The sequence below is a fragment of the Numida meleagris genome, chromosome 1 (genome assembly GCF_002078875.1).
Source record: "Numida meleagris isolate 19003 breed g44 Domestic line chromosome 1, NumMel1.0, whole genome shotgun sequence".
Lineage (NCBI taxonomy): Eukaryota > Metazoa > Chordata > Aves > Galliformes > Numididae > Numida > Numida meleagris.
In genome coordinates, this window is record NC_034409.1 from 176,583,965 (window position 1) to 176,598,382 (window position 14,418).

Genomic DNA, 14,418 nt, shown 5'->3' on the forward strand with positions numbered 1-14,418 from the left:
GAAAGCAGCTCCTTCCTGTTTTAAAGCTTTGTTGTTGGATCCTTCCTTTTGCATCAGGTAGGACTGATTCCCTTAACTTCAGCTGATTTGTTGAAGTGAACAGAATTACTGTGTTTTTATTAGGTTACCAGATATGTTTTGCCTATAAATTGCCTTAAATTGATAACTGTTAACTGAAATAAAAAGTATATAGTTATCAAGTAATAGTTGATCAATAGTTATAAGCTTTGTTATGTTTAGTGCTTTGGGAAATATATTCATTAAATGAAACCAAGCATTGTAAGCAGTGATAAAGTATGTCTTTCAGATAAGGTGTAACAGCTCTCAAAAAAAAAAAATCAAGTGAAGAGGGTGTGCGGTTATTTGCTGATATTAGAACATTTGCTCAAGAGAACAGCTGAAAATTAGTAATGTAATTGCAGTGTTCTAGCCAGTTCTGCATGCAGAATTCTGCAATTCCTACCCCAGCACAAGATGAGTCCAAACAAGCTAAATCAAAAGAGATTAAGTTAGGAGTGAGGAGGAAGAAGTGAAACGGGGAGAGGGAATGCCATATTCACGTCCTATCATTTAAAAAGAAGTCTGATATTTAAACTCTGTAAGTAATGTTGCTTTCTTCCCCCCAGTTTTGGGGAGAGAAGTCAGTAGTCTTTGTTCAGTTAGGAATTGCCGCAGCAGCAACATGTATTGGCTTACAAATTAGCTTACTGTGCTATCTTATTTTGTGTTTAATCTCTGGGGACCTGAGGATTCAGCATTCTCAGGCTACCTTGTTCTTGCAAAGCAGAGAAGCAGTGTGTTCAAAGCGGGAACAAAGCTTTTACTAGAGGAAGTAAATGGCGATCTCCTGTGGTGCTTGAGTTGTCTGATACGTGTTTGGATACATGTCCATACTTGGTGGGACACTTTGGTAATTTTTTTTAACAGAAAGTTTTTCTGTTCCAGCAGTTCTGAAAAGGTGAAAAAATCACTGGCAGAACTCTGAGCAGCTACTCACAATCGGAACAGCTGTCCAGGCTATCCAGACAGTTGCTACTGTCAGCTGTGAACCTCCACATGCAAATAACTTTTTGGTTTACATGTTAACCCTTCCCCGTTTAATAATACGAAGCTGCCCGAGTTAAATCTCTCTCTTTAGCTAGTTTATGAGACCAGTATTTACTTGTGATAAGGGTTTTGTTTTAAATAACATGCAGAATTGTTTTGATGCATTTGTATTTTATTTAATAGCAACCATGACAGATCTGGGTTTGATTATTTTTGAATGAAGGCTAGCCAGGGCAGTGCGCTGTCAGTTTTGGTTTTAGATTCCTGATTCGCCACGCTTGAGGCTGGTGGTATTAGATTGCTATTTGAAGTGATGTGAGTGAATGGTGGTCGTTCATATGCATATATCTGATCTAAGAAATTTTAATAACCTTGCAAAACTTGGCAAGACTGCCATGTTAAAGAGGAAGCCTTCTCTTCTGATCTCAACGTAGTGTGGGACGCATGTTAGAAGGGGTATTTCTGTTTCAGGGCTTGTTTCACCTAGCAGATTGATCTTGCAGAGGTTAGCTGGTTGCAAATTGGGTGAAGCTGAAACTATAACACCAAAAATGGCCATTGTCTTAACTATACTTTTATGTTATTTGTAATTTGAATAAATTTGTATTGGGGGGGATGGGAAGCTACCCTATATTTTTTAAGTAAAACTTACATGAAAAGATGGGAGAGGGAGCTTAAGAAAACTCTTAAAAATCCCTAGTTGATAACTGAAGTAAGGCTGTGAGAATACAGTCACTGAAATATTAGCAGATTTGAGTGTCTTACCAGCAGAAGTAGTGATGTAACATGCCGCAGAAATGAGAGAAGATGACTTGGCCTTGTATAATGTAAGGGTGTTGCCAAGGAAGTGATGCATTCATTTTCGTCTGTCTTCAATGTTTACCTCTGCTGAAGAAGCATCTATATAATCTTGATTGAACTTGTTGACTAACTTTAGCAAGACTCCGTAGCCTAGGCATAGTTAGCATAATAGAGATGACTGTCATTATTGCTGTTTTTAGCAGGAGCAGTATGTCTGACTGGCTGGCATCTGTTTCTCTCTTTAAGATATAACGTTCGGTGCAGAGTTCAATTTTCAAAATGTAGGTAAGATTAACTAAACGCTAGTTTCAGCGAGTTAGTTGGAGGCTTGCGACTGTGCGAACCAAGCCACAGTCTTGTCATTTGCTGTGCTTTAGGGAGCTGTAGGAACCCTTGCATTTCAGGCTGAATAGAATCATAGAAGTTATAATAAGCTTTTTTTGGTGTGTGCTCTTTTGGATTGAGAGCCATGTGACTGTTGTAAGAACATCCTATTTTCCATGTATTGCTAACTATCTCACTTCCTGAAAGGTACACCGAAAAATCAGAGAAGATACAGATATGGCCCAAGATTCATTACAGTGTCTGGCACAGCTGGCATCTCTGCATGGCTCCGTCTTTCCTGACGAAGGTTCACAAGTTGATTACCTGGCACACTTCATTGAGGGATTACTGAATACTATCAATGGGTATGTATGCCTGCTCTCTAAATTTAGATGACATCTTTTAAGCTTTAGTTCAGAGTGCAGTGTGTGTTTGTGGAGAACTGTTATGGCGTGCTTATTTCTGAGTATAATCTGTCTTTACTGTTGGATTCTTGAAATTTAAAAACTGCATCTTAAAGTAGGTGCTTCTTAAATAGATGTATTAATTTGAAAGGAATCGACAGAATCAATCGGCTTTTAGCATTTTTCTTAATGGCGGAAAATTAACTCTTATTTCTATCTATAGAATTGAAATAGAAGACTCTGAAGCAGTTGGAATTTCCAGTATTATCAGCAACCTGATAACTGTATTTCCTCGCAATATTTTAACTGCCATTCCAAATGAACTTTTCTCTTCATTTGTTAACTGCCTCGCCCATCTCACTTGTTCTTTTGGAAGAAGTGCTGCCTTGGAAGAAGTGGTAAGTATCCGTTCTCAACAAATAGACAGTCTTTTTTGTTTCTTTCTCCTTGTAATAAGGAATGAGAATTTGGCTGTTTTGTTGTTAAGTATTGTGAAATTCAGTGCTTTTGTTCTAGATATTACTGAAATCACATCTGAGATAATTTTACTTTTGCTATAAATAACATAACACGGAACTGCACACTCTGCATCTTTCCAACTATTAATTTAAAGCACTGCTTCATATTTTCATTTTTAAAAGAACAGGTACATTAAAAAAGTAGGAAAGTCTTGTAATGCTGCTGAATTGCTCTAGTTGGACTTCTCTGAAAAGTGTCGTAGATAATGAACTTGTTACAGACACAAGAGCCTAAAATGACAACCTGAGCAAATGGACAGACTGAAATTTACACTGTTGCGATTCTACAGGCAGGAACTTCTGCTTTAAGTGAATATAGCTGTTAAGGTCTGTTGTTAACCCAATACTGAACAGTTTAAGTCATCCCTGCATTACTGACGTGACTCAAGCAATAATTCTGTGTACGAATCTGTAATTCAGAAGACTTTTTTCTGTTCTACCAAACTTTGGTTGTAACATTAAAGATCAGTTGGGATAAGGGTAAGTCTTCTCCTTCCAGAAATTGCATTAAAATAAAAACATCTCAGGGGATGGAACATATTGTAAAAAGCCCATAAGAATTAAGGCAGATCTTGCACCTGAGTATTTACATGGGGTAGTTAGTTATTTTTAAATGAAACTATCAAGGTACCAGCCAGTTTTTTGCTGTTAGCGTTAAAAATAATTTTTTTTTGAGATCTCTATTTTGACCAGGCTTAATACTTGAGTTTGAAAATAATTACGGAAGTATTTAGTTATAAAGTTGGCAGACGTGTTTCTTTACTGAAGATCACAGGTGTGTTAACATGAGCGTTGGTTGCAGTGCATTAGACTGTCTTTAACACTGCAAGGTTAAAATGTAATACTTCTGGCCCAGTTCCCACTTGGACTGGAAGCCCTTGAACCATTACAGAAAGGTTCTGCAAAACCACAGATAGCTATCATTTAAATGATGGGGGCTAGAGGATGTACATTTCCTCAGTTGGCCTCTTGTTTCTTGAGAGCTTGAATTTGCAACCGTGATTTTTAACCACAGGAGCGCTCGGTGCGAGCTGCCAGCTCAGCTCTTCTGGTCCCAGCAGAAGCCTGTGGTAGCGTGTACCACTGTTGGTACACAGGTTTGTTTTAGAGATGACTGACTGCTGATGCCTACTGAGCGATGGCTGCCTACATTTAAATCATCCCATTGTTTTTGCTGAAGGCAATCTTTTCAGTGTTATCCTTTAGTGTTATCAGATCCAGCAACATCAGAAATGAGAATGTTCAAGATTTTTCCTTTAAAGAGAGAATTTTCAAATCATGCTGTGGGAAAGTTGCACGTTCATCGCTTCATTGTATCATAGGTGTAACAGATGTGAAGTTGAGATGTAAACTTCATGTTGTTTCTCTGATCTCCAGAATGGTTACGGAACTGTGGGGTGTTGGGACTTCAAAAATAATTCCTATACCTGAACAGCATGTCAGCAATAAGATGCACTGCAGAGAATTTCAAGCTGTTGTTCACTTAAATTTGGTGCAGTGATACTATGCACTGTGGAAAGACTGGTTTGCATCCCTGAGAGCAATCTTTTAGCTGAGGAAGTCCCAGCTGTGGTCAACATTCTATCCTAAGCTTCTTGCTGAGTTTCCCTATAGTGATGCGCTCTGTGAGCTCATGTGCAATTAAGAGTTACTGATGAAAAATAGAAAACCATGTGTTTTGGACTCAGTAGAATCCTAAGATAGTATTCCTGCAGCTCGTCAGAATTCTAAAATGCAGCATAACGCAGGCAAGTGTACCCAGTAAAGCCTTGCTGGTGAGACAAGCTGTTTTTCCCATATTTCTGCCAGCAGAACAGCCTGTACAAACGTTGGAGACACCTCGAAAGACGCAGGGGATCAGCTTAGCCAGAAGCCTGCTACTGAAACTGTCAAAGTCAGGAGGTCCCCAGCTGTAATGTGCAAACCACTTCAAAGCAATATGCGTCTTGGCACAGAATCAGAAGCTGTTGCTGACAGTACTTGCTGCTGTTGCTAATATTGATATTCAACCAAGGGAGGGGGGGAGAGAGGAAAACACAATCCAAACACCATGTTCAGATGTTGTTTTGTGCTTACCTGGCTGTTGAGGGAAGTTGAAACATCTGCCTGAGTAGCTATGCGGCTGGAGAACAGCAAGCTTCAGCTGTGCTGAGGGTTGGTCTGCAGTCTATGAAGGAAGAAGTAGGAGTTCACCTTGCCCACCCATGAGAATTTAAGCACTGGCCTTACTGGTTGCACCTTACCTCTCCTGAACGTCTTGAGTCCTGAACTGGGCCCTGCCATTGCTTCTCTTGGATCTATCAGAAATGCTCCTCAGTCTGCAGCTTGTCACTTAATCTGCATGTGCCACATTTTTGGTATCTCAGCTGTAGCCTGTCAGCTGAATCATTAATCTGAAACAAGGATTGTGAATTTTAGTAAGATTCCTTTGTGATCACACTTGTTCAAGATGGGCAAGCTCTTTCTGCTACTTAGACACCTACTCAGCAGAGGCACTTACTTGTCCTGACTTCCTTAGGAAAATATCATCAGGTGTTAACAGCATTTTTGTATGATATTACCTTCTCAAATTAATTAAATCTGAGTTGCTTTGTCACTAGTTAAAGGACATTATTTACTGCATTAGGCTCTAGATTCTTCTAGGTTATTAGTTGTATGTAAGTTATATAACATTCAAGTCAAAATGTTCCATGATTCAATGAATGTACTTCAGCTAAATTTTAAAAAGTCGCATTGTGTGGGTCATAATTTTTTTTATGTTAGCATTGAATACAGTTTGGTCTCTCTCTTCATTTTCAGCTTTTGTTTTCAGACTTGCATCAGTATCCCATATTTTAGCTTCTGTAAATTCAACTACTTGCAGTTACAGAAAGATGCTGTGAAGGTATCTAGAAGTGCTTACAACGTGGCATTTTCCCTTAGTCAGTCGTCCAGCCAATGTTTTCCCTTTCTTTGTCTGTTCATGCAGCTATGTTTGTAACTTCACTGAAAGTCAGGAATTCTTCTGTGTGGAACATGACTGAGGCCTTTAGTATCTCAGTATTTCATCAAGAAATCCTTTTACTAAGCTTTGCTATCTCAAAGTAACTTTTGTGAGCAATCTTGTTGGATAAAAGTTGAGAAGACTTTTTAGAGGCAAGAAAAGTCCTGCAGCACAAGCAAATCTATCCATGTATTCATATTTAAATTACTTGCAGTTGGTGGTATTTACTGAAGTTTAATTTTTGCATGAAGTGTGGCGGAGAAAGTGCATTAAATGTCCTTTTAAAAAAGAAACAATCCATTTGCTAGCTGGGTTCTTTAGCTTGCCTGTAACCCAGGGGTTTTGTGTTCCAGATGTGAATTTCCTTCCGATTTGAGTGCATTTATATGAATAGCAGTTAGAATGCACTAAGCAATTGGAGGTGCAGACTTATTCTATGGAGTTCTGTGAAGGAGAAAAAGAGTAGAAGGAGACATTGTGTACCATCAAAATAGACTACCTGTAGTGGGATTTCTCTAATGTATGCAGTCATAACAGTTACTTCCATAATGGAGCTGTAATCCCTTCTCTCTCTTGTATTCCACTATTTTTGAAATAATATTAATCTATATGCACTTGTTCTGTTTGTCTAATTAATTAAACAGAAATTGCTCAATTACTTGTTTCTAAAATGAGCTGAGATGGTTGGAATCATTGTAGAGGGAGCCTGGTAGTGACTGTATTTAGGTAATTATGCACTAAAGGCTTAACTTAAGATAGTTTTGTTTTGAACAGCAGATGAAAAGGAATAACTAAACACCAACAGATTTTTGAAGCCTGACAAAGCAGCACTGATGTTTATTGATGCATTGCTTCAATTCTTTCTGATTTATTTATGACTATCCTTGAAAAGGTTTTGTGATTTTTTTTAATTGTTTCAAAATTAGAAGGACATCTGTTAAATAATGAGTAATAATAATGAGTATGAATATGTTCCTCTGATGTAGTTTAGGAGTAAGATTTTTGTTTTGTTTCTTTCTTCTCTTTGCAGCTTGATAAAGATGACATGGTATATATGGAAGCATATGATAAGTTGCTGGAATCTTGGCTTACTTTGGTACAAGATGACAAACATTTCCATAAAGGTTTCTTTACCCAACATGCTGTTCAGGTCTTTAATTCTTACATTCAGTGCCATCTAGCTGCTCCTGATGGTACAAGGAATTTGGTAAGCCCTTATTCTAGTAGTTCTTGGTGATAATATATCACAATTAACCCATGTTTTTTTTGTTTTGTACTTCATTATGTAGCTCAAAGGAGCTAGTGTAGAATTACTGCTTGTGACTTTGACTGGAGACAAGAAAAAATTGCTGAATGAGTTTGCTACTCATAGATCTTTTTCCAGTCTACCTCTCTCATTATGAAAAGCAAATAAAGGAATACGAAGATGGAAAATACCTTTAAAAACAAACAAAAAACAACCAACCCAAAAACTGTTACTTAACTTGACCTGCATCCTACTGATCCTTGCTGTGGATGGAATGACCAAACCTTTGACTGTCCTTCTGTTGGCTGGAGTCACAGTTAAAATCTTCAGTGACACTGGAAGCCTTTTCTGTTTTTGTTATCTTTTGTCTGTAGTGTAATCGACATGCATAAATATGCAGGAAAATACAGAATAACTGTGCTCAGACTGGAAGAAACATGAAATATTATGTTCTCTTGGATAAAATCGTACATGAGTTCCCTATTGAATTTTTATAGGTGACTCTTCTAGAGGGAAAACCCAGAATTAACTTAACTAGTTCCTGGACCTTTTAGGGAGAAAGCAAGTTAACCTCTTTGCCAGGAGTATGGATATCACGGAAATAGATTGTGGCACTGAAACTTGGATGTAGATGCTGAATTAATTATTGCAGAGTTTTGATGCAATAACTACATAAGCTTAAATTGATGCTGTGCAAAAATACTTGAGATACCTCATTCTGAAAATCATTGTATAAAACCTAATTCTGATCTCTCGCTATGTAACAGATGGTAATAACAGTGCCAAAACAGAGACAAATATTCCACAAGAGAACTTTGGATTCATATCAGGCGGTCTTGACATAGCTTGTATCCACAGGTTAATTCATGTCATTCTGTGAGATAAGTCATTTATCCCATGGGTAACCTTTTAAAAGCCACAGCTGGCATTTCAGAATGCTTCTTGTTCGATATCAAAGCAGTAACAGGAACTTTCAATCTCTGCCCTAAGACCAGACTCACTCTTTAGTAAACAGCTGCGACTTTGAAGTTGCTAAATGAGAATGATTTGGTGGGTTAGATAAAGAAAATATGGGTTAAAGCCACTTTAGGTAAGAAATTGTGTCTGGATTTAATTTTCCAGAGCCTTTGCAGAAACAATGCAGAATGATAGCTTTCTCCATCACTTGTACTTGAATTTGTTATTTGTGTAAATTCTGTCATTCTTCAAGGGATTTCTTAAAAACACTTGTAACATTGATGTGTAATTTCTACATATGACTCATCTCCTCAAGAAAATAGTCTTGTAATTATTTTGGTAGTCTTATAATCAAGATAAGCTTTGAGAAATCAAATAGTGCAACTTCTGAAAGAGGTGATTTTCATTTCATCTTGAAAAATATTTCCTCTTTCGTGATTTAAGTACGATCTCAGAGGAAGAGTGTATTTGGCTAATGAACAGGACAAAGCGTGGAAGTCTCAGTGTTTCAAATGGTTCCTGGCCTGATTACATATGTGATGTGAAATCCACAGCCACATGTGTTTTAGCAGTCCCCTGACGCTGGGTTTGCAGACCATCTCTATGAGCCAGAGTCATTCAGTGCATTGGTATACGGTACCTATAGCAGTGGCTGCTTGGCAAAGCTTATTTATGGGTGTGATTAAAGAAACTGTTTTGCTACTGTCCAGTCTGCTCTTATCCTATTAATGAGCATCAGTTTGCATAATTTTTATCTTTGACTCTTTTCACTAGCAGTGATTCTTTTGACTTGAGAGTACTATTGAAAATGGCAGCAAATATACGACAAACTGGATTTGCTGTTTCATGATAAATTTGTTAAATGATTATTTCAAAACAATATAAAGCCTTATTTACTCTTCTGTTTATCTCTTCTGCATCTAATTTAGTATGAGTCTGTTGCAATTCTGTGACATAACAGCCAAAATAATGTAGAGAAGTCCAGTGGTGATGAATTGTAGAGAACGTAACATGAATTGGTTGCTTCTATTTTTGTTGATAAAACACCAGACTGCCAATGGTGTGGCCTCTCGGGAAGAAGAAGAAATAAGTGAACTGCAGGAAGACGACAGAGACCAGTTCTGTGACCAGCTGGCCAGTGTTGGCATGCTAGGAAGAATTGCTGCAGAACACTGTATACCTCTTCTTACAAGGTACAGAACCATAGCCATGAATGCAAATGAATAGATTTGTGTAATTGGAAAGGCTTGGCTTTGCTGAAACAATTTAAAAACAATAAAGTTGTTTTATTCTGGTTTGTCCACAGCTTACTGGAAGACCGAGTGACAAGGCTCCATGGTCAGTTGCAAAGACATCAGCAGCAGTTGCTTGCCTCACCAGCATCAGGCTCAATTGACAATAAAGTGCTTGATGACCTGTATGAGGATATTCATTGGCTTATTTTAGTCACAGGTTAGTGAACAGTGTTAAGTAGTGCTTATTCTGGTATTGCTATTGCAGCTGCAACATCTCAGGAAAGAAAAATCCTTGCACATAGGTCGCTGGTAAATGACTGTATATAGTGCTTACAATTCTTTCATCTTAGGCTGCCTGCAAAGTCTTTGTCTCGCTTTCATTTGTCTGCAGTAACACAGAAGTGATCTTTAAAAGATTAATGACATCTTTACGTCAGGTATATCCTTTGGAAATTCCCATAAATAATTTTATTGTAGACTTCTGAGATGTTACCAGTCAACCTAGTCAAAGAATTAAAATCTGTTTGTGGTTTCAGTTATGTTGTCTGGGGCTCACGTGGCTTTGTGAGGGAATCCACGTGAGATCTGGATAGCAATATTACCTGGTGGTGCAAAGAATCAAGTAAGCTCCAGAATCCATCAGGGCTGTTCATCCGTGTCCTGGCATTTTGCTATTTCAGGGAACTTTAAGAACCTTTTCATTTTTGATTTTTAGGTGGAATTATCTTACATCTGTTTGCAAAATGTAACACAAGCTAAGATAGTATCTGTATTTCATTAGAAGAAATGTACACTTTATGAAATACTTTGTGGAGTCTTTTTGAATGGCTGATGTTTAACTTGCTCTCAGATGTTAGCATAAATGTGTTTATAATATTTTTATATCACTGTGGGATGAAGCTTGTATTCATAGTTCAGATGGTGATGAGATCAGACAATGAAAACTCTGACTGAATCTGGAATTAATATTAATTGTCCTGACACTAGAGTATTGTGAAAACCCCTGCTTGACCTGATCTGCTGTTGCTATGCAGGGAAAACTTTCTATTATGAAGTTTCTTATCTGAAAGTCTCAAGGAGATTTGAAATGTTAGCAGAGCAGAAGCCCCAAATGAGATGGACTCAGTAGGGAAGCTGTAAAATCAAATGTTTATTTTTATCACTTAACTGAATGGAGAAAGCAGTGACTACAAAATGTATATATTTTTTTCCCAGTAGCTGAATTGGCTGTAGTACTCCCTCATGAAGTAAAACTTCTCCCCATCTTATTTTTATTACTTAATCTGATGGTTTATTTTCAGTATTTGTTTACTGTCACATTAGGTTCTTCTCTGCAGAATGGTTTTAAGGATTCTGAAGTTAATGGTACATTTTTAAACAGTATTAGTCAGGGTTTGTATAAACATTTGGTTCTGGTATGATGTCTGCATTTAAGACAATGGACGCTCTCATTAAAAAGCTATAAATTAACCTAGGGTAGAAAGTTGTGATCACTCTTTCTTTCTTTAATGTAAGGCTACCTCTTGGCTAATGATACTCAGGGAGAGACTCCGCTAATACCTCCAGAAGTCATGGAATATTCCATTAAACATTCAACTGAGGTTGACATCAATACAACACTTCAAATTCTGGGATCTCCAGGAGAAAAGGCCTCTTCCATCCCAGGGTACAACAGAACCGATTCTGTAATTAGGTAAGAATGTATCATGTGTTACGTCAAATGCTTTTTCAGAGGAAAAAGTAAGAACACGAATGGAATTCCATGAACTGAAAAAGTAAAAAGTCATATGCAAAACACTGGACATTAGAAATCAAGTGTCTCTTTTAACTAGTTTTAAAGTAAGGGTAAATAACTTATAAGAATGGTTTTATAACAGACATATTAAGAAAGCACTCTAAAAGAAAAGACAGAAAAGATTAAGTGTATTTTTTTAATGGTAAAGAAAGGAAGAGTGATGATTACAGGTTATATTTCAAGTCAGGGTGATCCAGGGGGAGGACTGAGGGGATGAGCGAGAATATGGCATCAAAACAGATAAGTCATTTGAGCTGGGATGGCCAAAATGACTAGATTGATGACCTAATAGTTGTAATGGAGGACATGAGCTACTTATTAAAACAAATTAAAAAAACTCTATATCTGCTGAAAACCTGACTCTGATCTGTTTGTTACAGAAAGTCCATGCAATGGCTCAAATTACTGAAATCTTGTTTTTAAAGCAACAGATAAAAATCTTGATAACATATTGTAGGCCATATAAATGCATTCTGTACATGTGCAGCTTAAGCAATAAGTTTCCAGAGCTTTAGTGAGCTTGTCTACTAAAGTAGACTTCTACTAAAAGTAAGAAATATCTGGGTGTTTCTATAGTTCTTCAGTAGTTTTGTTACTGAAGCTTCACCATTAGGCCACAGTTTGTAACTAAGGTGCTGGGTGCTGGAAAGGGAGAAGTCCCATGCTGTCAGGATGCATGTCAGGCTGCTTTTGTTCCAGTGTTTTTGATATCAAAGAATCACTTTATCTTTTAATGCATATTCTGACTTCCTGGAGGATATTTGCCATTCTATCCTGTCTCCTTACATTTAAAGAAGCAATAAATTCAGGTGCTCTCTACTTCATTAGAGTGAAAATATTTTGTTATCTTGTTCTTCCCTTTATATTTCATGAAAAATAAGTGTTTTTCTTCTCCAGAGAACACTCTCAACATCCTCATTGTATGTTGTAACCTACAGGTTGTTATCTGCTATTTTAAGAGTGTCAGAAGTAGAATCTCGAGCAATAAGAGCAAATCTCACGCACCTTCTGAGCCCCCAGATGGGCAAAGATATTGTATGGTTCCTCAAGCGTTGGGCAAAGACTTACCTCCTAGCAGATGAAAAACTGTATGAGCAGGTAAGGATATAACCTTTATGAATGCATTGGTGAGTATTAGCAACTGTATCTTGTGAATATAGATGTGAGTGTAGCTATTTTAAGATAAAGCATTTTAATATTAAATGGGATTGGGTTTACTTTGGAATAAGTTTGAAAGCAGATGTTTTTTTAATTAGAAATGTAAGTTGTTAGGGGATCCTTCTTGCACATCTTGGTATGTTTTTTGTGGCCAGTGGCATCACAGAATAGCGTAGCATGCTATCAGGCTGCTTAGTGGGTGAAGCTCACTGACCACAGCAATTCTGTAAGCTCCATCAGCTCTTACAGTTCATCTCTAAGACAGTGGTTGCCCTTGATGGATGATTCAGTGAGTAACCTGGTCGTGATTCTGAATTACATGTCTAACACCATCACAAGATGTTAGACATCTGCTGAAATCATGTTACTTTCTCTCCTCTTCCCATTCTTGTATGTCATTATTGTAAATATCATAATTTCTGTGGTGTGTTCTTTGTGAAGGGCAACATTTTATCATGTTTGGACAGCACTAATCGTGATTAGGTCTTGATCCTGATGTTGCTTATACTACTAACTACAATCCAGCTAGCTAATGGAGACCTCCCATCCTGAGAAGATCCTGTTGGCTCTAACTTCTGGGAAGGAAGCCCTCTCCTCCTCCCCTTTTTTCCACTACCGAAGCAGCTAAGAATACTAATGCTTCAGGAGGCCCCTCCTTAACAAAGACAGAGATACCGAAGACTCATAATTAATTTGAATTATATTATTCAACTTGTACTTGCAGTAAAGCAAAGATAGCTGGGGAGGAATTGGAGAGCATGAAACAGAATATCTAGGAAATGTACACATGTTGGCATGTGAAGTGATTGAACACTTCTGTTTAACTCTTATGCTTGGACATTTTTAAAATTAGAAATGGTGGTGGTGTGCTGACAGGAAGCCCCTGTGCAAATATTACAAAATCCCTGGATTTCACTCTCAAGCGTTATTTTCTAAAGATAAGAAAGTGGACAGTTTCAAGGAAGCACATGAAAATAAGTTCTTAAAATATTCAACCTAGATCAAGAGCGAAGTTTATTTCTAGTTACTTTTGTCACATTGTAAGTTGTGTGCTTTTGGGAGACGGTTTGGTTTGGATCTTTCTGTTAATTTTTAAAGCTTTTGACCTTTCTGTGGCATTAAAAGTTAGATGTAATCTGATACTGCAATGAGGTTGAAACCTTTCTTTCTTTTAGGTGTTGTGCTTAAAATTGGAAGTTAAATTTGGCAAAGATTTTTCTGTTACGGGTATTCTTTGCCTTTGTCTGTGTAACATTTGTGTATTATAAGTAGGCAAGAAGTGACAGCCTGAAAAGAATTTGCTGACTGATTACCATACACTTTGGGGTTCTGCCTTCTGTAAATCTCACTCATTTTAATGCTTTTCTTATAGATAAGTCTGCCATTTAGTACAGCATTTGGTGCTGATACAGAGGGTTCCCAGTGGATTGTGGGTTACCTTTTAGAAAAAGTGATCAGTAACCTGGCAGTGTGGAGTTCAGAGCAGGACCTTGCAAATGATACTGTACAACTGCTAGTAACATTAGTGGAAAGGAGAGAGCGGTAAGTTGCTACACCTCTGGAAGTCAAAAAATTTCTTTTGCTTCCTTTAAATTTTTTTGGCCAAAGTAATCCAGATATGGGGCACTTTCTATTCATGTCTCTGTAAGTCAAATTACTTTAGTAACATACTATAAATGGAAGAAAAAGATGTCTGACCAAGTGAGGAGTGAGACCTAGATTTGACAAACCTAAACTTCATTGTTTTTTATCAGAGCACTCTCCTTCCCCTACCTTTGTGCCTCACTTGTAAACAGTGAGAACTGAAAACTCTCCTGGTCTCTACTCTTATTGCAAGGATTTTCATGTTGTTGGTCATGGTCGAACAAGTTGTGTCAGATTGAGTTCAGATACTGGCTAAGCCTATGTATAATGTGTTTTATAAACCTTGAAAGAAAAAAATAATCAAGG

At 37.5% G+C, this 14,418-nt stretch overlaps 1 protein-coding gene across 1 annotated transcript in view; it reads left to right on the top strand.

Moving 5' to 3' along the window:
• The window catches only part of XPO4 (exportin 4), a 76,241-nt gene that overhangs the window by 44,749 nt on the left and 17,074 nt on the right, over nucleotides 1–14,418 (top strand). Inside the window, exons 8-15 of the mRNA XM_021379625.1 lie at nucleotides 2,380–2,537; nucleotides 2,800–2,974; nucleotides 7,108–7,284; nucleotides 9,331–9,473; nucleotides 9,587–9,732; nucleotides 11,031–11,208; nucleotides 12,249–12,408; nucleotides 13,841–14,010. Of these exons, the coding sequence (XP_021235300.1) occupies nucleotides 2,380–2,537; nucleotides 2,800–2,974; nucleotides 7,108–7,284; nucleotides 9,331–9,473; nucleotides 9,587–9,732; nucleotides 11,031–11,208; nucleotides 12,249–12,408; nucleotides 13,841–14,010 (1,307 nt within the window). The remainder of the gene's footprint in view (nucleotides 1–2,379; nucleotides 2,538–2,799; nucleotides 2,975–7,107; nucleotides 7,285–9,330; nucleotides 9,474–9,586; nucleotides 9,733–11,030; nucleotides 11,209–12,248; nucleotides 12,409–13,840; nucleotides 14,011–14,418) is intronic.